The 24,978-nt window shown below is 52.6% G+C and overlaps 2 protein-coding genes across 4 annotated transcripts in view; both read right to left on the bottom strand.

Annotated features, from left to right (window-relative positions):
- TRIM14 (tripartite motif containing 14) overlaps positions 1-23,615 on the bottom strand; it is a 131,646-nt gene extending 108,031 nt beyond the window's left edge. Inside the window, exon 1 of the mRNA XM_050762190.1 lies at positions 23,606-23,615. The gene's annotated coding sequence lies outside the window, so the exon portion shown is untranslated. The remainder of the gene's footprint in view (positions 1-23,605) is intronic.
- The window catches only part of TBC1D2 (TBC1 domain family member 2), a 62,506-nt gene continuing 40,489 nt past the window's right edge, over positions 2,962-24,978 (bottom strand). The window contains exons 1-8 of one of the 3 annotated variants that reach the window (XM_050762096.1): positions 21,049-21,600; positions 17,197-17,307; positions 14,470-14,657; positions 12,426-12,902; positions 7,033-7,153; positions 5,210-5,395; positions 3,992-4,113; positions 2,962-3,304 (exon numbers count right to left, since the gene is read on the bottom strand). In XM_050762096.1, the coding sequence (XP_050618053.1) occupies positions 3,097-3,304; positions 3,992-4,113; positions 5,210-5,395; positions 7,033-7,153; positions 12,426-12,902; positions 14,470-14,657; positions 17,197-17,301 (1,407 nt within the window). In that variant the 5' untranslated portion in view covers positions 17,302-17,307; positions 21,049-21,600 and the 3' untranslated portion in view covers positions 2,962-3,096. Of the gene's footprint in view, positions 3,305-3,991; positions 4,114-5,209; positions 5,396-7,032; positions 7,154-12,425; positions 12,903-14,469; positions 14,658-17,196; positions 17,308-21,048; positions 21,601-24,978 lie in introns of those variants that run through there. The other 2 variants (XM_050762093.1, XM_050762095.1) reach the window with 2 other exon arrangements.

Below are 24,978 nucleotides of genomic sequence, written 5' to 3'. Positions count from 1 at the left end.
TGACCCCTGTCTACTCATTGGTAACCTGAGCTTGGCCTGGGTGAGTTGACGCTGTAGGACAGGCAGTTCTCAATCCCAGCTCCCTGTCAGGGCCTGAGGAGGCAGTTAGTCCTCACTGTCCTGTGTCCCCAACCCTTCTGTGTATGAGAATGCCTGGGCCCCACCACAGGCTCCAGGCATAGGAACCTAGCACCAACATTTTAAAAAAGCTACTCAGGTGATTTGTGTGTGTGTGTGTGTGTGTGTGTGTGTGTGTGTGTGTGTGTGTGTGTGTGTGACGGAGTTTCGCTCCTGTTGCCCAAGCTGGAGTGCAATGGCACGATCTCGGCTCACCACAACCGCCGCCTCCCAGGTTCAAGCATTCTCCTGCCTCAGCCTCCCAACTAGCTGGGATTACAGGTGCCCACCACCACGCCCGGCTAATTTTTTATATTTTTAGTAGAGACAGGGTTTCACCATGTTGGCTAGGCTGGGCTTGAACTCCTGGCCTCAAGTGATCCACCTGCCTTGGCCTCACAAAGTGCTCGGATTACAAGCGTGAGCTATGGTGACCGCTACTCAGGTGATTCTAAGGTGCAGCCAGGTTACACAGTGTTGGGTCAAATGCAAAGCACCACCCACCCCTCTCCCCAGGAGGGCAGGGAAAGAGCATAGCACCCAGCTCTGAGCAGAGCTTCTCCTCTGCCTGGGGTTGGGGGGATGTGGGGAGATGGAGGAGAGAGGAAGAGAAGCGGAGAGGAGGAAGAGAGGGAAGAAGAAAAGGGGGGAAGAGGGGAGAAAGGAGGAAGAAGGGAAGGAGAGGAGAATGGGGAAGGAGGAAAAGGGGGATGAGGGAGGAAGGAGGGGAAAGGAAGGGGAGGAAGGAGGGGAAAGGAAGGGGAGGAAGGAGGGGGAAGGAAGGGGAGGAAGGACGGGAAAGGAAAGAGGGAAGGAAGAGGCGAGGGGAGGGGCAGGGAAGGGGAGGGAAAAAGGTAGAGGTGGGCTGCCATTTATCCAGTAGCCCCTGTGCCCATTGCCTGATTCTTTGTTGATTGCTGTTGCTGAAGAGGGAATGTGAATTCCAAGGCTAAAGGCAGAGGGACCCCCTGGGCCAGAGCTCCCCGGCAGCTGGGGCTTTTGCAGGCCTCAGGGCCCCACAGGTGGTGTTTCCTTCATAAGAGGGCTGCTCAGCCCGGGCAAGGTGACTCACGCTTGTAATCCCTGCACTTTGGGAGGCTGAGGTGGGAAGATCACGAGGTCAGGAAATTGAGACCATCTTGGCTAACATGGTGAAATCCTGTCTCTACTAAAAATACAAAAATTAGCTGGGCGTGGGGGCGCATGCCTGTAATCCCAGCTATTTGGGAGGCTGAGGCAGAAGAATCGCTTGAACCACGGAGGCGGAGGTTGCAGTGAGTTGAGATTGCACCACTGCACTCCAGCCTGGTGGCAGAGGGAGGCTCTGTCTCAAAAAAAAAAAAAAAAAAAAAAAAAAAAAAATTGGGCTGCTCGTTCCCATCGGTGGCACTTTCCTCTGTGCCAGGCTCCAAGCTCTGCACCAGTTTACCTGCTTTAGCCCTCCTAGGAGCCTCATGGGGCTGGACCTCTCATCATCCCGACGACCAACCTAGGGGCACAGTATCCAGCCTGTGCAGGGTGCAGCTGGGCCCCTTGGCTGCCCTCAAGCCACCAGCACACTTCATCAACAGTTTGGTGGTGAAAGGGCCTCAGCAGATGAAAGAAGTTGAGCAAGAACGAGAAAGGCAGTCAAGCCACAGTGCAGGGTATTCACAGAAAAGCGGGCCCTGGGGCCAGCCAGGAGCCCATGTGGACAGGGAGGAGAGGAACCCTGAGCGTCTCCTCCCCGAGGCTGCACAGGCGGTGCAGTGTAGGGAACTGGGAGCCTGGTGCACCAACCCCTCAAATTCGCACCTGTGGGTGACGGTAGGGCTAGGGACCAGCCAGGGCCATCACGGGGCCTGTCCATGGTCCCCAGTGATGGGGAAAGCTTCCTCCCCAGCCCAGATGGGAGCCTCAGATCACAGCCAGGAGGTCCCAGGGCAGCGTCCCCTAATCCTGGGTGGTTTTCCAGAGAGGGGGCTTCCTTGTGAGAACCCCCCACGCCCAGTCCTTCATACCAAAGACAGCCAACTCAAGGCTAGGCCAGCACAGACAGAGGTTTTGCTGAGAAATGAGTTGCCAAAGTCACTGGTATGGCCTTCACCCCCTGCCTCAGGTGGGGACAGACTGAAGCCTCTACTTGCTGAGGAGGGACCTGGAGGAGCCTGACCCTGCACTGGGGCCACAGTGGGTGCTGTGACGAGCCAGCCCTGGCTTGCGCTGCAACAGTCTCCACTTGCCACCTTCTCCTACCCTCCCAACCACCCATTTTTCAGAGGAGAGGTGACCCTCCGTGCCCCAGCCTGTGAAGTGGGCAGTGGGAGGTCACAAATGGGGCACCTGACCCAGGGCTCTCTGCCCAACCCCCACACCAAGTTCCTGGTGGTGCAGCACACGGGGTTTCCCTGGGATCCCCCCAAAATGGACTGTGAGCAGAAAGGAGGAAACAGGATTCAGTACACGGAGAGCATCCTGGATGCAGACCCAGGCAGCACTGAAAAGAAGCTGCTACCCAGAAAGACGAAACTCTAACATCTCAGGGAACCAGGCAGGGGCTGGCCCTACAGATGCTCACAGAAATAGCAGCCAGAGATGCCCTAGGCTGGAAGGCTGGTGGTGGCACAACCTGGCACCGTGGGCCCATCCAGGAACAATTGGTAACTGAGAACTGTTTAAGTCCCAAAGCTTATGAATGATTTCCACCATTTACATTGTTTCATATTGATATAACCTAGAGAATGTTCCAGGTTACCCTATAGAGGCAGTGCTCTTGCTTGTTTACATGCCAAAGTGCTTGTGGAAGAGGTGACAAAAGGGTGGCACCCCTGGGTAAGTGCATGCCTATGAAGAAGTAGCCCAACCAATGGCTTTGCAGCACACAATGTCCCAGTGGGGAAACTGAGGGCCAGAGAGGGGAAGGGACACCCAGGGCTGGGCCACTGGTCCGTGCCCAACCTCCACGAGTGAGGAAGGCTTTGGGGAGGGGAGGTGGCCAAGTCAGGCCTCCCCCTCCACCTCGTCCTCGCTGGCGCAGCCATCGGACATGGCTCTGCGCTGGGATGTCCGCCTCTCCATGTACTCGGCCTTAAGCTGCTCCAGCTCCCGTAGCTCAGCCTCCAGCCGCTCCCGGTGGACCATGCGCAGCTGCTGCAGCTGTTTCATGCGGAAGGGGTTCATGTCGTTGAAGGCGATGTTCATCAGCTTCCTGGGAGGAGGGCACAATCAGCCCAGAGCACGTCACCCCACCTGGCTGGCATTTACCCACCTGGCTGGCGTTTATCAGGCTCTCCCAGACAGACATCCCCACATTCCTTCTGCCCTTGTGGCTGAGCCCTGGCCCCTGCCCTCAGGAGGAAACAATGAATAAGATGATTTCCACCCACAGAGATATGTACTGAGGCAGGAGGAAGATCAGAAGAAAGACACCTAACCTAGCAGGGAAGGGCTGATCATGGAGGGCTTCTTGGAGGAGGTGACATGTGAGCTGAGTTTTAAAGAATGAATAAAAGGTGACCAGGCAAAGAAGATAGTAGTGGTGGAAGTGGCAAGGAAGCATTCTAAGTAGAAGAAACTGCAAGGGCAAAAGGCCGGAGGTGAGGTTGTCCTAGGAACTCGTATAATTCTGTTTTCCAGGAACACTGGCCTGGAAAGTGGATGTTCAGGGTAGGGGAAGGTGGGGAAAAAATGAAACTCCATGGAGGCCTCAAATGCCATATATTAAGGGGGCAGACAGATCACTCAGACAGTCAGACTTCCCCGAAGATTTCTAAGCTATTAATAGGAGCATCAGCGTCACTTACCAATTTCTACTTGCAAACATCAGCCTCCCCTCTGCTATGTGTCCTGGGGGTAGGTGAGTGGTGGGAGTGGCAGGGGGTTGGGGGGTCCTCACCGGCTGTTGGAGATGGTCTTGGTGAAGAAGCGCAGGTACTGGTAGATTTCCAGGCCATTGTGTAGCCTCAAGATCTCCTTCTCATTGTACTTGAAAACGGCCAAGGCATAGCGAAACACCACCTGGGGGTAGAGTGGGGGCTCAGGTTGGGCATGGGAGGCCAGGCAGGTCATCCCTGGAGGGAGGGAACCTGATAGACCCAGGCAGTATGGAAGACCCTGGACTGGCTGCAGAAGTTGAGGCCTGGAGGCACAATGTGCGGGGGAGGGCTCCAGGGGGCTGGGGGAGACTGAATACCCTCAAGGGGCACACAGCTTGAAATCTGGGGATTTGGACAGAGTCCTGGCTCTAGCCTGTCTTGTCTCATGACTGTGGGTGAGGCATGCCCCTGTGGAATCTCATGGAGTTAATCTGTATCTTTACGTGGAGCTTTGGCAGGAACCAAACAAAACAACAGGCCAGACGCGGTGGTTCACGCCAGTAATCCCAGCACTTTGGGAGGCCAAGTCGGGCAGATCACCTGAGGTCAGGAGTTCGAGAGCAGCCTGGCCAACATGGTGAAACCCTGTCTCTACTAAAAATACAAAAATTAGCCAGGATTGGTGGCGTATGCCTGTAATCCCAGGTACTCCGGAGGTTGAGGCAGGAGAATTGCTTGAACCTGGGAGGCGGAAGTTGCAGTGAGTGGAGATCATGCCACTGCACTACAGCCTAGGTGACAGAGCAAGGCTCCGTCTCCAAAAAAAAAAAAAAAAAAAAAAAAAATCTCTGGGTGCTTTGTAAACTGAGGTGTAAACTAGGGCTGAGTTGGGGGACCTGCCCAGGGTCTCCAGGCAAGGTCAGGACAGAGCTGGGTCCAGACCTGAGCTCCGGTCTCTTAATCCAAGGCTTAGTCCAAACAAGAGGAAGAAAAGGAGGGCCCAGGTGACTGGTGGGGGGGGGGCAAGGACAGCATAGGGATGTGCCTCTCTGATCATGCTCACACCTCATCTCCACGGAAAGGAAATCCCCCAACTTTAGGACATATCTTCAGAGGCAGAACCACTACTGCTTCTCATACATGCAAAGCACTTTACAGTTGACAAAGCCATGCTCTCAGGAGACGTTCCCAACAGCCCTGACAAGTAAGCGTTGTCTTCTCATTCTCCAGGGGCAAAGTCAAGACCCAGATGGGTGAAGGGACTTGCTCAGGGGCCCCATCCCCTGGCAGTACCCTACCTTGGTCCCCTCGTACAGGAAGGCATCCCAGACCCGAAGGAGGATGTTGCTAATGAGACTGTCTGCAAAGACCACGAGGAACCAGTTGAAGGTGATGAGGGAGAGATCCACGTGGTGCTGCCCCAGGTGGGCCATCAGCCTGGGCAGCTTCTCCGAGAGCAGGTCCTGGAGCACCCGCTGGTCCACCTGGAAGCCAGAGAGAGAGCCTGTCATCTGCAGCCCCAGGATAAGGCTGCCTCCCTCCCTGCCCAGCCTTCCTACCCAGTCAGTCCACACACAGTCCTGAAGCTGCTCTGGGCAAGTTCTTTCCTGCTCCTCAGGAAGCCAGAGCCCAATCTAGCTGGGAGTCAGGTACAGCATCATATCACTCCGCTGCTCCTGACATAGGCCAGAGTCCTCTGGACCAGGGCACTGGGCTCTGCAGTGGAGCCGTGTGGGCTGGCACATTCTCAGCCCCCTCACCCATCTGAATCCCTTGAGCCAAGCAGGAGCTCAGGGGCCAGCTGATCCTCCTGGCAGTTCAGAGACACTGGTCTCATGCCCACAGGCCTTGGCAAAATGGAAACTTTGTCTCTAGGCTTGTATCAGCTGACATCCACAGCCCCTTCTCTATACCCAATTTGTGCCTGACACCTAAGATGCTAGGCAGATGTCTGGTCCAGGACAGGTGTGTGTGTGGGAGGGCATAATGTCCTGCCTCGCCAGACACCAAGGAGTCTTCTCAAAGCAGGGTGCTCCTGGCCACAGTGGCCAGTGACCTCTCCTTGTGGCCACTGTCATGCCTCTGTCCTTGTTTCACTGGATGGGTTAACCACTTTCAGCACTGGCTCCTTCCCTGGCTCCAAGACATGGTTCATTTCGTGGTTTTCCTCCTCCCTGTGTGATGACCCCATTTTATTCCCCTTGCTCTTCCTTCCTGGAACTGCTGGTTGCTCAGTGCTCTCCCCTCACTTATGTCCTCTTCCAGGCATTAGCGTCAGCTGTGGCAAATAGCCAGTAGCTCCCATCCTCCCTCACCCAGAACCTTGGGTCATCTACGGAGGCCAAGTGTCCAGTTCAAAACCTAAGGTAACTCCCTGAGTCTGAGATGCCACTGACCTACTGAAGGATTTACGGATGAACTGATACAATGCCAGAAATTTACTTCGAGATAAAGCAGGAGGAGTGGATGGGAGTTCAGAAGAAATAACACTGGCTCCCTGGGTTGATAACTGAAGTCAGGTGACAGACATATGGAGGTTCATTATACTATTCCCTCTATTGTATTGAATGTGGGAAGTTTTTCATAATAAAATATGAATAAAAGGGTCATAGAACACACATCAATTTCAGAGATGTTAAGATGTAAAAATTAAATATGTACATTTCCTAGCCTGCCTTGCAACTAGGACAGCCATGAAATAGTTCTGACCAGTAAACTGCAAGTAGAAGTTGCTGGGTCAGGGAGCCAGGTCCTGGTGTTCACCTTCTGCTCCTCCTGGCCTAGGCCATGGCCACAGTGCTGGAGGTGATGTGGCCATTTTGTGATCAGGAGGTGATGGGTGTGAGGATGAAGGCCACATGCCAGAGATGGCAGAGCAGGCAGCTAGGAGCCTGAACCCAGTGGTTCTGCCTGGTCATTTACTATCTGAGAAAAATAATCCCCCACTGAAGCTGTTGTTAGGTTGGGCTTCTCTTCCATGCAGCCAAATGCACTCCCACAGTACAGAGGGAGAAAAGGAAGCCTGACAGATTCCCAACTTTCCTGAGAGCCACAGGCTTCTAGGAACAGCTCTGGGGCACTGCCCTGCATGGCTGCCAAGTCCCCTCCCCGCCCCACTCACCTGGGATGCCGTCAGTGTGTTAGAGTAGTAATCAGTGGGCATGATGGTCTCCACAATGGCCACCAGGCACCAGAAGGCGCTCTCCTCTTCCTCTAGGACCAGCAGAGCGATGGCCGCCAGCCTGGAGTGGTAGGAAAGGAGGCCTGGATTGATTACAGAAGTCGTGGCCCTGCCAGGCAGCATGTGGCAGAGGTGGCTTCCTGGGTTCCAGGGGGAAAGTCCTTCCATGTGAGCACCAGTGCAACCCCACTCCCTAACCAGACTGGTGCTCCTGGCACCTGGGGTGAGACAAACGCTCTTCGGGGGAGGATGACCGGCATTTTCCAGAGCAATGGGGATCACTTCAGAGCAGGGGCTCTGGAGTCAGGCTGCTTGGGTAAATCCTGATCTTGCGGCTTCCTGGGTGACCTGGGACAAGTTACGGAACCCCTCTAAGCCTCAGTCTCATAATAATCACAGGACTGTTTTGAGGATGAACAGAGCTCATTCAGTGCCCCACACGGTGCCTGCCACACAGTGAGCTCTTTATAAATGTGAGCTATCCGCACCTTAATATTCACAGGCTTTGAGACCTCGGCAAGCACGCTAACCTCTCTGGACCTCGGTTTCATGATCTGAGATTAGATATTTATTGTTAGCGAGATTAACAATATCTATCCCCCCAAGGCCATGAGGCGTCTTGAGACAGACCTACCGTGCCTCGCTCACTGCCTGGCATTTACCAGGTGCTCAATGCACATAACTTTTTTTCCTCCTTTATTTCCCCTGCCCACCAAGTTAGCATAAGGCTCTAATGAAATCATGGGTAAGAAACAAACAAAAACCCACAGGGCTGAGCAGGGAAGTCTTCCTGGGATAAGCACTGTTTTCTCTACTTCTCCCATCTTCCCTGGCAGTTCCCATCCTGGGCCAGTCCAAGAAGACGTTTTCCAAAAAATGTCTTTCCAGGGACTACTGGTCTCCCAAGATGCGAGGTGAACACAAGGTTCTATATTCAAAGATATCTGGGGAATGCTGCACATTCTAGCCCCTGGAGGGTTATGATGTACACAGTCTTAGTAAAGCCTCTGAGAAGTCCTGTGGTAACAAAATCCTGTGGCTGATTCTAACCCAGCGTCACCCAGGGGGTCCACAGAACCCCTGTTGTCCATTGCACCCATGGGGGCTGAGTAGAATGAATGTTCCTCATAGGACCCTGGGGAGATGTCGCTTTAGAAAGCCTCTGACTCTATGGTCATAACGAGCATTTAAGGAACACATTCCGTCATCCATATACTCATGCTTCTTTGGGTTCTCTCTAGATTAGATCATGACCTCCACCTTCTTTTGAGGCTCACAACTCTTAGAAACATGGTTGAATCCCAAAAGAAAAAAGAAATATCCCTTCTCTTTCCCCAGTAGAGTGGGAAGGAATTTCTCCCAACTATGGTTCAAATATTTGTATAAAACCTTCCTGAGTTGAAGCTGAGTGGATGAAGAGAACATTCACAGGTCTCCTGGGAAATAGGAGGCTCTGTTCTCTCAGAGCTGGTGGGGAGGGACCTCCACAGGTCACTGAGTTCAAGGATAGCAAACGTGGCATACACTGGCCTCTATTCTCTTTGTCTGTGCCCAGGGCAGACATAACTAACTGATCATGGCAGCATTCCCTTTGCCTAAGCCCACTGTAGACATAAATAATTGATCACAGTACTCTTTCCCACTGAGTCTGAAGGCTGCCTCAGAAACTCTCTCAGGACAGGGCTCCAGGCAGCTGCTTCCTACTGGTTGTTTCTGGTCTAGACAAACTCCTTATTGCAGTGGTTGAAAAACCAAGACCCAGAAAGCAGAAGTTACCTGCTCAACATTATATAGTCAGTTGGCGGTAGAGTGGAAATAGAACCCAGGGCTCCCAAAGTCTACTCCAGTGCTCTCTCCACTCTATCCTACCCTGTTCCCCCTGAGCCTCAGGATGGCCTCAGTCTAGGGGTTAGCTGCCAGCATTGGTTTGGACTTCAGCACATGTTAAAAAGTCAGTTATCTGAGGCTGGTGGCTAGGATTTACTAACTGCTCAGGGGTATGGCTGAATTCGAACCTAAGGGCATTCAGGGCCCAGGTAGGCTTGCAAAGAAAGGAGTGTGTCGATGGGGGAAAAACAAACTACTTTTAAAGCACTGTACTTATTTTCACAGGGAAATGGGTTTAAAACATTTGCTCTAAATTAGCATTAGCTCATCACGGTGGTCTCCATCACTATCTAAACAAGCTGGATTTGTTGCCTTAGAGGCAGGGTCTGTCATCTTGAGACATCAAACATGCAGTTCTTTTTCTTTTCTTTTCTTTTCTTTTTTTGAGACAGAGACTCACTCTGTTGCCCAGGCTGGAGTCCAGCTGCATGATCATGGCTCACAGCAACCTCTGCCTCCTTACCACCTCAGCCTCCCAAGTGGCTAGAACTACAAGCATGTGCCACCACGCCTGGCTAGGTTTTTTTTTTTTTTTTTTTTGACAGGGCTTTGCCATGTGGCCAAGGCTGTCTCAAACTCCTGGGCTCAAGGGATCCACCCACCTCAGCCTCTCAAAGTGCTAGAATTACAGGCGTGAGCCACAGCGCCCGGCCCACACATGCAGTTCTAATGGCTACCACTAGATGGCAAAGAAGACATGTGTCAGGGACCTGCAGGCTTGGGCTTAGAGCCTTCAAACGAATACCTTGCACATGCCACATTTGAACAGGCTTTCTATTATGAAATGGAGTCTTGCTCTGTCGCCAGGCTGGAGTGCAGTGGTGCGATCTCGGCTCACTGCAACCTCTGCCTCCCTGGTTCAAGTGATTCCCCTGCCTCAGCCTCCTGAGTAGCTGGGACTACAGGCACCCGCCACCAAGCCCAGCTATTTGTTCTATTTTTAGTAGAGACGAGGTTTCACCATGTTGGCCAGAATGGTCTCGATCTTTTGACCTCATGATCTGCCCACCTCAGCCTCCCAAAGTTCTGGGATTACAGGCATGAGCCACTGCGCCTGGCCTATTATGTTTACATGAACACCAATTATCTGCACTTGCATATCAAATTAAAGTAAAAATACCATTCAGAGAAAGATATTTTAGAAAACCCATCTGGGGACCTTCCGCCTCTCTTGGTCTCAGTTGTCCCTTCTGCGCCCCTCTGTGGCCTGTGTGCTGCCTCCTTCTACACAGGGAGAAGGTTCTCGCCTTCTACGAGGCTTATCTCAAGTGCCCGTCCTGCTATAGGATTTTTCTCTGCCCCTTCAGCACAGGTTGAACTTCAAAAGCAGGTCTCAAGAAGTTTACATCTACATAAGAGAAAGGTTTCTGTGGGGCCTCAGCACAGCCTCTGACTACTGCTATTTGGAGAGAGGGCACGTTGTAGAAAGGACTGGGTTTGCGGGCTGGGGGCAGCCAGGGCCCAGGGTAAGCAGTTGGCTGGGCCAGCATTTGTGGTGGGGCAATGGGCGGGTTCCTCGGCCTCTCAGACCCTCTCATGTTTCATCTGGGCATGGGGGCACCAGTGAAGGTTTCTGTGAGGATTAAATGCCATCAGGTGTTAAACACCTGGCATCCAAGAGGCCCCCATTATGCATTACTTCCTACCTGGACTTTGTGTGAAATGCAAAAATTATTATTCATTCTGATCTCATAGCTTCCAGCTCCCTTCACAGCTATTCTTACAAGAGGCTTTGCAGGTTTTGTTTCTCCTGGATTTTAACATGTTCAAACAGATGAGGAGTACAGGGGCTTTTGTCAGACTGTTGAATGAATGAAATTTCTACAGACCTGCCCTGTGGCAGGCATTTAGCGTGGCATGAAATCTGAACATATTTTCCAAGGAGGCTTTGACTGAGAGGCATTACTGTTGGAGTTTAACTCTTAATTCTCAGGAATTGTACATATACATGCTCAATGTCACCCAATTTTAGGCTGGAAATAGAGTATGAAAAATATCTACCTTTGGAAACCACTCAAATTTGAGTAAGGCCACTGAATGTTGATTCTGTGTTAAATAAATGTCACGCGCCACCTATTCTGAAGAAAGAGCAGTATGGCTTATGTAAATTTTGCTTAGGTATATGTGTGTTTAAAGTAAATTGAGTCAAAACTTGCTTTGGGAAAATATCTGCAACTATGCAGCTTCTACTGAAATAGCTGGGGCTGGAGTAGGGGGATGACAGTCCCTCACAGTCTTGGAGGGGAGACAGCCCTGTGAACCAGGTGACCTCATCCCCTATCCCCAGTCCCTCCCTCCATCCCCACCAATTGGACCAGAAGTGGAAATTATTCCTGACTGGGCCAATCAGATTCTTTCTTTGGGGAATTTAGACCTGGAACACAAGGGGTGGGGTGAGAAGACTCACTGAAAGGCCCAAGACTCAGGGGCTGAGGTCTCCATTCTGACAGCCTTGATGGTCCCTAAATGTCCAAAGAATGAATGGACAGAGGCTGGTCTGCTGAGAGAGAAGGAAGCAGACACACATAATGAAGAGAGGCCGAGGCCATGCAGCTGCAGAAGGCAGCAGAGCAGTACCTTGGTGCTATATGAGCTTAGGGGATGGCATCCCAGGACTGTGGCACGAAGGCTGCCCCCTGGGGTTGTGCAGGGCTGTGGCCCTGCTGCAGAGAGCAGCTGCCTTGACTTCCAATGACCATCTGGTCCTCAGCTCTGTTTTCTTTTCCTGGCTTCTGTGAAACCCCCTTGTAACATTTAGAAAGTCCCTTTTCCCAGGGTCTTCTGCATGGGTTTCACTGAAAGCAAATGATTCCTGACCCAGAAGGTCCTGCCATGTGGGTGGGGCCATACCCTGTAGATTCCAGCAGGTCAAGGTTTGAGATGCCATGTGAGTTGTACCTCCCCAAGCACAAATCAAAGGAGAGAGCAGGGACAAGGGGCCTGGAGCTCTGAGCTCTGGCCCATCTCTATCTTAAACATGTCCTCTCACCAGCCTGTGGTGGGGAACCTGGGCTTATGTCTCCAGGTTCTTGGGAGGCTCCAAAGAGAGAGAGAGCAGTGCTCTAAAACAGCAGTCCCCAACCTTTTTGGCACTGGGGACCAGTTTCATGAAAGACAATTTTTCCATGGACTGGGGTGGGGAAGGGGTGGTTTTGAAACTGCTCCACCTCAGATCATCAGGCATTAGATTCTCATAAGGAACACGTAACCTAGATCCCTTGCATGCAGAGTTCACAATAGGGTTCATGCTCCTGTGAGAATCTCATGCTGCCGCTGATCTGACAGGAGGCAGAGCTCAGGTGGCAATGCTGTCTCGCCCACCGCTCACCTCCTGCTGTGTGGCCCCATTAACAGGCCACAGATGGCTATCGGTCCATGGTCTGAGGGTTGGGGACCTGTGCTCCAAAAGGTAAAGGTCACACCTTCACTGGGCTTTGGTGGCTCACCTGTTCAGGCCTTGGCAGTAGCCGATGGTGGGGTTCTGCCAGGAGAAGGCCAGAAGCACCCGACGGAGCTTGTCGGGGAAGCTGGAGGTGGGGCAGGTGAAGTGCTTGTTGTTGGGGAAGGTCCGGTTCAGGTCCAGCTCAATCTGGCGGGCAGCAGGGTGCTCGCGGGCCCGGCCTCGGCTCAGCAGTTCCTGGTAGCAGCCTGGAGTGTGCAGGTGCTGGACACGGAGGTGGACCAGCCACCTCCAGACACGAGGCCGGTGTTCACGGGGCACTCCTGCCCGCAGTAGCTGCTTGAGTTCAGCTGAGGGCACAAGCTCGCCCAGGGCAGCCCAGCGCTCCCGCAGCGGCCGATCCACAGCCTCGAGGCCCAGCAGGTGGTGGGAGCGCACCTCCAGTGCCTGGATCTTGGCCAGCAGCTTCAGGTCTTCGACCTCATAGTCGGGCACCGTCAGGAAGCCGTACTCATCATACTTACTGCCAGCAAAAGTCCACGTTAGCAACACCTTGCAGAGCCCTTCCCTAGATAAGGAGTGGTGGGGACAGGGAGGACCCCAGGCCAGGTTCCTGCCCTGCCTTCACTGAGGGTTAACCACACAGCAGGTCACTTCAGTTCTCCCAACCTCAGGTTGCGAATCTGTATAATGGGTATAGGAATCCCTGCTCTGCCACCTGAAGACCCAGTGAGATCCTCTGTTGTAAGATGCTGGGGGCCTAGGCCGGGCACGGTGGCTCAAGCCTGTAATCCCAGCACTTTGGGAGGCCGAGATGGGCGGATCACAAGGTCAGGAGATCGAGACCATCCTGGCTAACACGGTGAAACCCCGTCACTACTAAAAAATAAAAAAAAAAAAAAAAAACAAAAAAACTAGCCGGGCGAGGTGGCGGGCGCCTGTAGTCCCAGCTACTCGGGAGGCTGAGGCAGGAGAATGGAGTGAACCTGGGAGGCGGAGCTTGCAGTGAGCCAAGATCCGGCCACTGCACTCCAGCCTGGGTGACAGAGCGAGACTCCGTCTCAAAAAAAAAAAAAAAAAAAGATGCTGGGGGCCTAGATAATGCCTGGCACACAGTAAATGCTCAAGAGATATTTACTAATTCTATGCAAATATAAAGGACCCTCTTATTACTCCATGCAGCCTTAGGCCCAAGGAGTCCCGCACTGTGCATACAGAACCCCATTTACCACAGCCAGTAAGCCCAGGGATGGACGGGGAACAGACGGCACCAATGACAGGCAGAGGTGGGAGAGCTGGGGACCCCTTCCAGACGGCCTTTCATTTATTCAACTCACCTCCACTCTATGCCCTGCCTGCACAATCTCATTTAATCCTAATGATCCTGCAAAGCCGGTGTATTTGCCCAAATCTTGTATCTTCTTTTCTTTCTTTCTTCCCTTCCCTTCCTCCCTTCCAATATATTGCCCAGGCTGGTCTCAAACTCCTGGCCTCAAGTAATCCACCCAGTTCAGCCTCCCAAAGTGCTGGGATTACAGGCGTGAGCCACTGTGTCCAGCTCTTTGCACACATCTTATGGAGGCCGAGTACAAGGCTCAGAAAGGTAAAGGGAATTGTCACACATCGAGAGAGCCAGGACTGGCTCCAAAGCTCGAGCTTCTGCCACTGGACTACTCAGCCTCCAGGGGCCTTCGAGCATAGCCACGCTCCTTTCTGTTGTATTTAACCGCCCGTGTCCACTGTGTGCAGCAAGGGCTTGGTGCAGAGGAGATGACCTGCTTGTCTCCCCGCCTCCCCTCCCTGACAGGCACATCTGGGAGGCAGCCACATTTGGGAGGCAGCCTGGAGAAACAGAAAGCACGGGGCTCTGGAGGCAGCCTGTGCCGCAAATGTACTGTAGGGCTGTGGCAGGGGGCTGCCTCCTCTGAGCGTGAACCATCTCAGCTGCAGCAGCACGCTCATGCATGTGAAGATCAGGGGAGGTGATGCTGTGCAGGACTTGCACGTGGTTGGCAGGACCTGGCAGCAGGGAAACTGGGGAGGAGCTGCCAGCTCACACAGACCAGCCCTGGCTGGGCCGCCAGGCTCACCTGATGGGGCTCAGCTCGATGCTGTCAGATGAGGCCTCCCCGGCTTCCCACTGCAGCGCCTCCTGGACAAGCTGCCTCAGCAGCTCTGAGCACTCGCTGGTTTCATCCCCCAGGGCCTCCTGCAGCCTTCTTAGTCCAGCCAGGTACTTGCTTTCCACTTGGCAGTTTCTGGCTTGGAGGTAGGCGCACTGCAAACAGGGAAGGGCTGGTCAGGCTACCTGGTGGGAGCTGGGCGGCCCCAGAAGCCTGAGGCCTGAACAGCTTTAGGGAGCACAGCCCTTCCAGCTCTCATCTGCCCCACTCCCGACTCCCAGACCTTCGTATAAGGGAAAGGAGACGGGCCCTGAGGCCAGTGGTTTTCAGCAAGGCGGGCAAGAGAGGACCGGGCCCAGGTTGGAGCTGGTTCAGAAGAAAGAGGAGAGGGGTGTGCAGAGACAGCACAAGCTCTTACACAGGTTACGGTCCCATCCTGGTTCAGCCACTGCTAGCTGTGTGGCCTGTGGCAAGTTACTTAACCTTTCTGTGCCTTAACTTCTTCATCCATAAAATGAGGATCATACAGAGTCTGCCTCAGGATTTGGGTGAGGATCAGATGAGCGGATGTGTGTAAAGCCCTTCCCAGGGTGCCTGGCACCTGGCAGGTGGTATGACTGAGCAGCTCCCAGGGCACAGACACTGCCCTTGTGGCTGCCCTCTGCTGCTGCCACCTAGGCTCTTTCTGTTCCTCCAACACACATCCCTCCCACTTCACGGCCCTCCTGCACCCTCTTCCCTTGCTTGGGACACTGCCCCCCCAACCCCGCCTCACCTTGAACTTTTGTGTTTCCATTTATACAAGCTGGGTGGTACTAGGCAAGTCAGGCAAGTTCCTTGTTTTCCATTTTTGTGAGATGGGGACAGTGAAAATCTGCTCAAAGCACTGCCATAACCTCTGGGCCACCCCGAATCCTATCTCATCCTGGGGTGGCAGCAAGGGAACAATTCTGCTGCACCTTTGCCCGGTTGCCATCTCCAAACACTTGCCGGGCACCAGCTCCAAGCCATCCTCTGTGCCTGTTCTTCTACCTATCCCACCTGGTGCCCACCTCTGTCGCCTGGGCTGCTTCCTGAGTCCCACCATTAACACCTATTTCAGGGATTGCTTGCTTTTTTTTTTTTCCAAGAGAGTCTTGCTCTGTCCCCCAAGCTGGAGTGCAGTGGCACAATCTTGGCTCACTGCAACCTCTACCTCCTGGGTTCAAATGATTCTTGTGCCTTAGCCACCTGAGTAGCAGGGATTACAGGTGTGCACCACCACGCCCGGCTAATTTTTGTATTTTTGGTAGAAGCAGGGCTTTGCCATGTTGCCCAGGCTGGTCTTGAACTCTTGGGCCCAAGGATCCACCTGCCTCGGCCTCCCAAAGTGCTGGGATTCCAGGCCTGAGCCACCGCACTTGGCCCCTTCTCAGGGATTTCTGCTGCTATTCCAAACAGTCTCCCCACTTCCAGGCTCACCTCTTCAAGCCCACCCTCCTGAGCAGTCACAGCAGTCTTCTCGGAACAGGAACAGAAGTCTGATTGAGGACTTCTCCACTCAGAATCCTTCAGCTCCCCAGTTTCCTTGGAGTAAACTCCAAACTCCTCATCTCCAGCCTCATGTCTCACTCTCCCCAGCCCTGCCCCCTGCCTCTCAGACCACACATCTTTTACCATGCTGTCTCTTTTTCTGGAAGGTCCTTCTCCACTGCTTGCCTGGGTAACATTAACTCATCCTTAGGACTCAATTCAGAAGGTACATTTGAATTGGACCCCCAAGAATCCCACAAGCCCAAGTGCATCTTTTTTTGGGGGGTGTGGCGGGGACGGAGTCTCACTGTGTCGCCCAGGCTGGAGTGCAGTGTCTCGATCTCGGCTCACTGCAAGCTCCACCTCCCGGGTTCACGCCATTCTCCTGCCTCAGCCTCCCGAGTAGCTGGGACTACAGGCACCCGCCACCTTGCCCAGCTAATTTTCTTTTTTTTTTTTTGAGACAGAGTCTCGCTCTGTCTCCCCGGCTGGAGTGCAGTGGTCGGATCTCAGCTCACTGCAAGCTCCGCCTCCCGGGTTTACGCCATTCTCCTGCCTCAGCCTCCCAAGTAGCTGGGACTACAGGCGCCTGCCACCTCGCCCGGCTAGTTTTTTGTATTTTTTAGTAGAGACGGGGTTTCACCGTGTTAGCCAGGATGGTCTTGATCTCCTGACCTCGTGATCCGCCCGTCTCGGCCTCCCAAAGTGCTGCGATTACAGGCTTGAGCCACCGCGCCCGGCCTTTTTTTTTTTGTATTTTTAGTAGAGACGGGGTTTCACCGTGTTAGCCAGGACGGTCTTGATCTCCTGACCTCATAATCTGCTCGCCTCGGCCGCACAAAGTGCTGGGATTACAGGCGTGAGTCACCGCGCCCGGTCCCAAGTGCATCTTGATTGTGTTACACTCCCTCGATAGTCTACACCCTCCTTGCGGGCAGGAACCAGCCTTATTGGTCTTGATGTCCCTACCCCATAGCTACCTAGTGAACGCTGCTGAACAAATGACTCAGCCACCAGACCACAGGGGAATGGAGAAGAACCTGATACGGGCCCTGCTCACAAGGGTCAGTTCAGACGGAGAGCAGCAGACAGGAAATGAGGAGAGTGAGACGGGGTGGGCAGCATGGGGACCAGCAGAGGGGCTGGGGATGGAGATGGCAGGAACAGGGCCCCACCCCACACCTTCGTCAGGAGGGCCTTCTCCTTCTCAGCCACCTTTCTCCAGATCTTCGTGACCTGGTGGATCTCGGAGTTGAGGAAGCAGTTCTGGGTCCGGTAAGCTTCCATGTCATCCTGGAGAAGAGAGCGAAGTATGAGTTGGACATAAACATCTCCCTGGTCCTGGGGAGTCACACCCTCAAATGAGCCCCCAAAGCTTCTTTTCTTTGGAAACTTCCAATAATGGCAACAGAAGAGGAAGTCTGCAAGAAAAAAAAAATTACTTATAGCCCCCTTCTCTATTCTCGATGTCAGCATGATGTGGTAAAGGAACCAATAGGTCTGAATTTAAGCCCTGGGTGATGTCCTGGCTGGAAGGCTTCAGGCAGGCCACTGAACCACTCTGACCCTCTGTTTCCTCATCTGTAAAAGGGGCAAATACCAAGTAACCTACTGGGCAGTTGGGAGACTAAGTGAGATAATGTGTGATAACACTAAGAACAGGGACCAAAACAAAGCAAGTGCTCCACTAGTGTTTGTTTTTAAAATCAACATATTTTATCATATATTTATAATCATACTGTAAAATTAACTCAGTGTCACTTTGAAAAACCTTTCAATGTTGCTACATAAGCTTCCCAATGATCATTTTCAACCTCTGGTGATGATTCTATTGGGTGAATTTACCAGAACTTACTCATAATCCTTTTCCTGTCATTTTTAAATTTGAGCCCGGGGTGTTTGCAGTTGGTTTTTGATTATGAATAATGCTATGATGAACATCTCTGAGTTTGCCTTTTGTAAGTTGCCCATCCAGTGGAGGGAATGAGCTCCCTGCTGCTGGGACATACAAGGAGAAGCTGGACAAGCACTGGGAAGGTTCAAGCAAGGACCTGAGCCTCAGAGAAGGATCAGCTATAGTAGCAGCTCTCAATTCTGCTCAGATGGACAGTACAGAAGCCGTTCAGTCACCTAACGCATGCTTAGAGCTATACCTCACAATTCCAGGGTATTTACTGGCTGAAACTTAGGCCCTTTCTCTCCCATTGTCGTATGGGCTAGAGGCGAGTGCAAGGGATGCTGCAGCAGGGATGACTCCAACATGGCCTGATTGATTTGGAAATGAAGAACATCACACAGAGTTTGGGGCACTTCCTCATCAGGGTCACATGTGCACAGCCCACAGGTGGTCCTGGCCCTCCCTGTGTGGGCCTTCACTCCGGCCAAGATGATCGCCAAGGTCTTCCCAGCCTGGAAGCTCCGATGCATGCCCAGGGGCTGATGCCCTCTGCCCAGACCCTGACACACTAGAAGGGCCTCTGCTCCCAGGGCAGGGAACGAATGCTCCCCATTGATTTCATCATGTCATCCCGACTCACCGCTCCCCTAGGGCTCTCTGTGGTTCCCCAACCCCGGCCACCCCTGCTTTCATCTCTCTCACTGTGCCAAGGCTGAATGGCTGTGCCTCCACTCAGTTTGCTCTCTTCCTTCTCCTGGCTGGACCCAGGCAGTTCCAACCCCTGGTGCCACCCTCCTCCACCTATCCAATCCTGTCCCTGACCTAGATAAAAAAACAGCTTCACTGTCTTTCCAAAATGCTGCTGTGTGTGCCAGCCACTCTGCTGGCAAGTTTCTGCCTGCTTCTTCTCCATGGTCCCCATATCCTATCCTTATGTGGCAAGAAGTGAAAATCTTGTTTGTGGCCGGGCGCGGTGGCTCAAGCCTGTAATCCCAGCACTTTGGGAGGCCGAGATGGGCGGATCACAAGGTCAGGAGATCGAGACCATCCTGGCTAACACAGTGAAACCCCGTCTCTACTAAAAAAGAAATACAAAAAAAACTAGCCGGGCGAGGTGGCGGGCGCCTGTAGTCCCAGCTGCTCGGGAGGCTGAGGCAGGAGAATGGTGTGAACCCAGGAGGCGGAGCTTGCAGTGAGCTGAGATCCGGCCACTGCACTCCAGCCTGGGCGACAGAACGAAACTCTGTCTCAAAAAAAAAAAAAAAAAAAGAAAGAAAATCTTGTTTGTGGTGCAGGGACCAGTCTCCCATGAGCATCAGGCCTTTCCAGGACCACTCCCCACTCTCTCTGGAGTCTAACACTTTAGTGTCTGGAGATATAGAAACTTATGAATACAGACGCTGTGCAGGCTTCCTGCATCACTCCCTTCACCAACACCATGAGGCATATATTCTCTCACTTCATCCTCCCAGCAATCCTAGAAGGGATGTTCTTTTATTATTCCTATAACAGACAAGGCCTCAGAGGCTCTTAAAGGGGAGGTAACTTGCCTAAGGCACAGCCAGTATAAGGCAGATGTGACCACACCCAGGTCTGTCTAATACTTTTTGTTTGCCTTGCTTTGTTGCCCAAGCTGGAGTGCAGTGGCGTGATCATAGCTCACGGCAGCCTCGACCTCCTGGGCTCAAGCAATCCTCCCACCTCAGCCTGTCAAGTAGCTCGGACTACAGGCACGTACTACCACGCCCAGCTAATTTTTTGATTTTGTAGAGACGAGGTCTGACTATGTTTCCCAGGCTATTTTCCAACTCCTGGTCTCAAGCAATCCTTCCACCTCAGCCTCCCAAAGTGTTAGGATTACAGGCATGAGCCACTGTGCCTGGCCAGGACTGTCTCATTCTAAAGCCCCAACCACCAAACTTCCTGCTGGGTACCATCTGAGCTCCCCACCAGCTGGAATCCACCTGGATGCCCATACTCTAGTCCCTGCCCTCCAAGGGTTGTCCTTTGGTGTCTTCTGGCTACACGCATGCAGGCTCGTGTGACCTCTCCCACCCATCAGACAGTACAACAACCCATTGAAGATGCTGGCGTTGGCCATGTACCGGCACCGCCTGGTGGTTAACGGCATGAATGCTGTGGCCCCACTGTCTGGGTGGCAATTTTGTCTTGACCGCTGAGCCCCTGGACAAGTTACTTAACCTTTCTGTGCCGCATCCTCTCATCTGGAAAATGAGGATAATAACAGCACTGCCTCATGCGGCTGGGAGAGGATTCTGTGAGTTAATATGTGCAAAAGGCTCAGAACAGTGTCTGGCATGTGGCAAGTGCAACGTGAGCACTGTCTCCCTCACTGAGTTTGCACGACAGCTCGAGAGCTACTGTTCCCTACCCTGCACCCACCCCCTCAGTCGGCTGACAGAGCTCCGAATCCAGTGCCCGGGAACATACGACAAGCCCCCCGCAGTGGAGGAAAGGACCTACCACGACCTGGCCCATCTCCCTCACATCCACAAGGCTGTGGGATAAATATTAAAGTGCCCTAATTCCCACTTAACAGATGAGGAAACACACACAGAGAAAGTAAGTCCCCCTTGTCATGAAAGAGAGCCAGGATCCAAACCCAGGTGTGTTCAGCCCATGGCAGGTGCCCCGCAGGCACTGCGTAGAGAAAGCAGACCCAGCTCTGGCGCCGGCCACTGCTCCACACCGCTGGGTCTCCCTCCTTGATACTACCCCTTCCTCCTCCCAGGCCTAGACGTGCTCATGGATATTTATTTTTCTTTCTTTTTTATTTTTAGAGACAGGGTCTCACTTTGTCACCCAGGCTGGAGTGCAATGGCATGATCATAGCTCACTGCAGCCTCGACCTCCTGGGCTCAAGTGATCCTCCCGTCTCAGGCCCCTCAGTAGTTGGGACTACAGGTGTGTGCCACTACACCCAGCTAATTAATTTTTAATTTTTTGTAGAGACGAGGTCTCATTATGTTGCCCAGGCTGGTCTCAAAATCCTGGACTCATGCAATCCTCCGACCGTGGCCTCTCAAAGCACTGGATTACAGGGGCAAGCCACCATGCTCGGCCACACGCTGGTATTTCTAAGGCTTTGGAAAGAAGGCTTTTGTCACATAAGATACCCTGCTTCCAGCCCCAGCGAAGGCACAGACACGCCGGACAGGGAGGCAGAGTGAGCACAGCCTGGAACAGCAGTGGCAGTGGGCGGCGTCGGGCAGTACCTCTCCCTCCAGCTCGGTGCCCTACCTTGAGTGTTCGTCTTGGCTCAGAACTGTAGGGAGGAAAAAGAGAAACCTCAGAAAAGAGGAAAGCCATAGGACAGTCACCAGTGGAATGAAAGAAGGAAAACTCTGGAGATGGGGGACTGGGGAAGAAGAGAGCCAGCCTGCCTGCCTTTACAGGAAGTGGGAGCCCGGGAATTCTCTTTGGGCCATGCCCGTGGACTAGGCCCTGTGCTTTGTGGAAGGCGGTGGCCCGGGCGTGGGAGGCCAGGTTCTGGCTGCAGCCGTGCCTCTTGCTGCCTGACCCTGGGCCAGTCCTTCCCCCTCACCCCAGCTTAGCTGTCCCTGCCAGAAAATGAGTGGGGCAGACTAGATTTCTGAGTCTTTCCTACCTGATATTCAAGAGGTCAATAATCCTGTTCTCAAAACCAAAGTCTGAATAACAAGGGGGCATTTCTTTTTTTTTTTTTTTTTTTTGAGACGGAGTCTTGCTCTGTCGCCCAGGCTGGGGTGCAGTGGCCGGATCTCAGCTCACTGCAAGCTCCGCCTCCCAGGTTCACGCCATTCTCCTACCTCAGCCTCCCGAGTAGCTGGGACTACAGGCGCCCGCCAACCCGCCCGGCTAGTTTTTTTGCATTTTTTAGTAGAGACGGGGTTTCACCGTGTTAGCGAGGATGGTCTCGATCTCCTGACCTTGTGATCCGCCCGTCTCGGCCTCCCAAAGTGCTGGGATTACAGGCTTGAGCCACCGCGCCCGGCCAGGGGGCATTTCTTAAAGTTGGGTTCCTCAATCACAGGGCAGGCAGGAAACCTGAACACTCTCTATCCTCAGACTCAAGACAATGGATATTTGATGGGTCTTCTAAAAGCTGAAAGATAAAGAACACCAACTACATGCAACTCTCTCTTTTTTTTTTTTTTTTTTTTTTTAATAGAGACAGTGTCTTACTCTGTTACCCAGGCTGGAGTATCACAATTCACTTCAGCCTTGAACTCCTGGGCGGCTCAAGTGATCTCCCACCTCAGCCTCCCGAGTAGCTAGGACTATGGCGGGTGCCACCATGCCTAGCGAATTTATTTTATTTCTTTTTAGAGACAGGGTCTCGCTATGTTGCCTAGGCTGGTCTCGAACTCCTGGGCTTGAGCAATCCTCTAGCTTTAGCTTCCCAAGTAGCTGGGACTACAGGCACATGCTACTGTGCCTGGCTAATTTTTTTATTTTTTTGTAGAGATGGGCTCTCGCTATGTTTCCCAGGCCGGTCTCTAACTCCTGGCCTCAAGTAATCCTCCTGCCACAGCCTCCCCACATGCTGGCATTACAGGTGTTAGCCACCCACACTTGGCCTTATGCAACCCTTTAAAGCACAAAGCACAAAACACTGGGCCTCTGAGGATCATCCACTAGTGTATTCTTGGTTAATGTGAATCACATACCCAGAGTCTCCATGTAGCTGAGCTCACTGATCAAGAAAATTCCTGAATATGTAAATTCAGGGGCACACTCAGTCTCCTAGTGAGTCCATGATTACAATCAACTCTCAGGCTGTCTGAAGCTACCTGGCTGATCTAGCGTTCTCTCTCTCTCTCTCTTTTTTTTTTTTTTTTATTCTTTTTCCTTTTCTTTCTTTTTTTATTTTTTTTTCCTTTAAGATGGTGTTTTACTCCTTCACCCAGGTTGGAGTGCAGTGGCACGATCTCAGCTCACTGCAACCTCCACCTCCTGGGCCCAAGCGATCCTCCCACCTCAGCCTCCAGAGTAGATGGGAACACAGGCGTGCACCACCACAAATCTTTCTGACCCCTGTGCTGCGCTACCAGGGCTTGCATAGTGGATTCTGGCAGTATGGGTGGAAAGAAGAGGAAGACGCCTGGCTGGAGGCAGGCAGAGTAGAAAAGCAATCAGATGGAAGCATTTTCTCTGCTGTGTGGAGGGCTGAGAGCTTTCTAATCATCTAGCTGCATTTGCATTGGAAAGGTTATGTTTTATTTTAACCCAAAAGAATCTCTGATTTCAGACTAAATAAAGGAAAAGATTCAGGAACTGGTTATGTGGGTTTTCAGTCTTTGCTGAATGAAAGGGAAGTGAATCAGGTTTCACGTCCTTTTCCTTTGTCCTTCTAACAGCCCTAGTCAAGAGGACTAGTTGGGCTATTTGAAGAGAGGTGAGATAACATGCCCAAAGTCACACAGCTAGAAAGAGGCAGAGCCAACAGCCAAACAGGTCAGTCAGACTTCAAAGCTTGGGTGGTGGCCACTCTTCAACACTGCTCACTGAGAGTTTTTCTCTCAAAAACTTCCTGATTTCTTTTTCTTTTTTCTTTCTCCATCTGCCCTCACCCACTAGTTCCTTGATAGAGTAGCACGAGAGTTCTCAAGGTTATATATCTATATGTACAGTCTCGTGTCGCTTAATGATGAGGATACACTCTGAGAAATGCATCATTAGGTGATTTCTTCCCCCCCCCCTTTTTTTTTTTTTGACAATGGAGTCTCACTCTGTCGCCCAGGCTGGAATGCAATGGCCCAATCTCGACTCACTGCAAGCTCCGCCTCCCAGGTTCACGCCATTCTCCTACCTCAGCCTCCCGAGTAGCTGGGACTACAGGTGCCCGCCACCACACCCAGCTAATTTTTTGTATTTTTAGTAGTGACGGGGTTTCACTGTGTTAGCCAGGATGGTCTCGAACTCCTGACCTTGTGATCCGCTAGTTGATTTCATTGTTGTGCTAACATTATAGAGTGGACGTAGACAAACCTAGGTGATTTAGCCTACTACACACCCAGCTAGATGGTGTAGTCTATTGCTCCGAGGTTGCATACCTGTGCACCTGTTACTGTACTGAATACCATAGGTGGCTGTCACATAATGGCATTTGTGTACCTAAACACATGTAAACATAGATAAGGTAGCGTGTTGTGCTATGATGTTACAACGGCTATGAAGTCACTATGTGATAGGGATTTTCCTGCTCCATTGTAATCTTATGGGACCACCACATATGCAGCCCATTATTATATGGCATCTGACTGTACATATGTGGTTGTGAGTGGCAGGGTTTGGGGCAGGACGAACCCTGGTTGTATGGCTCCCTTTAGGGACAGTGGGGGCTATGGGTGCACTCCACAGTCACAGGCCTCCCAGTGGGACAGTTCCTGTCACAACCCTTTAGAGAGGAGGCTGCGGGTCATGGCAGGCAACACACCTCACATAAAATTCCTACCCCCTGTGACACCACTGGTCCCTGTGGGATGGGGAAGCCTAGGGAAAGATAGGGACAGAGAAGGGGAAAGAAGGGGAGGAAAGGGGGAGCAGGGATGGTGGCAGTAGCTAGAAGTGGCAGCAGAGCAGACAGTCCAGACATGGACTGGAGCTCCGCAGACATGAGCTCCAACCCAACTCCAGCTCCCCCACTTCTTCAGCACATGACCCTGGGCAAGCTCCTTAACCTTTCTCAGCCTCAGCATTCACATCTGTAAAGGGGGAGCACACCAGTGGCTGCCTCACCTCACAGGGCTGGCACGAGGACTAAATGTGGCAAAGCACCGAGGGCAGTGCCTGGCACACAGGAAACACCCTATAAATTCTACAGATGGGAGCGGTGACTATTGCCAGTTGCAGGTCATCTGTATGGTGTGCGGGCACAGGACTGTGCGGGGAGGGTTGTGCTGGCCCCTTAGGGCTCTCGGGTGCACTGGGATGGCACTAAGGGAGGCTGACCAGGCCAGGCCCCACACTCAGCTAGTCTCGGGCTTTCATCTCTCATTTGATAATCTAGAGGCACCTTCACTTTGCAGTAGCCCAGGATACCAGGGCTACTGGTTAATGGGTCA

This window comes from Macaca thibetana, chromosome 15, assembly GCF_024542745.1.
Source record: "Macaca thibetana thibetana isolate TM-01 chromosome 15, ASM2454274v1, whole genome shotgun sequence".
In the NCBI taxonomy this organism is placed as follows: domain Eukaryota; kingdom Metazoa; phylum Chordata; class Mammalia; order Primates; family Cercopithecidae; genus Macaca; species Macaca thibetana.
This window is presented reverse-complemented; position numbering and strand designations above follow the sequence as displayed.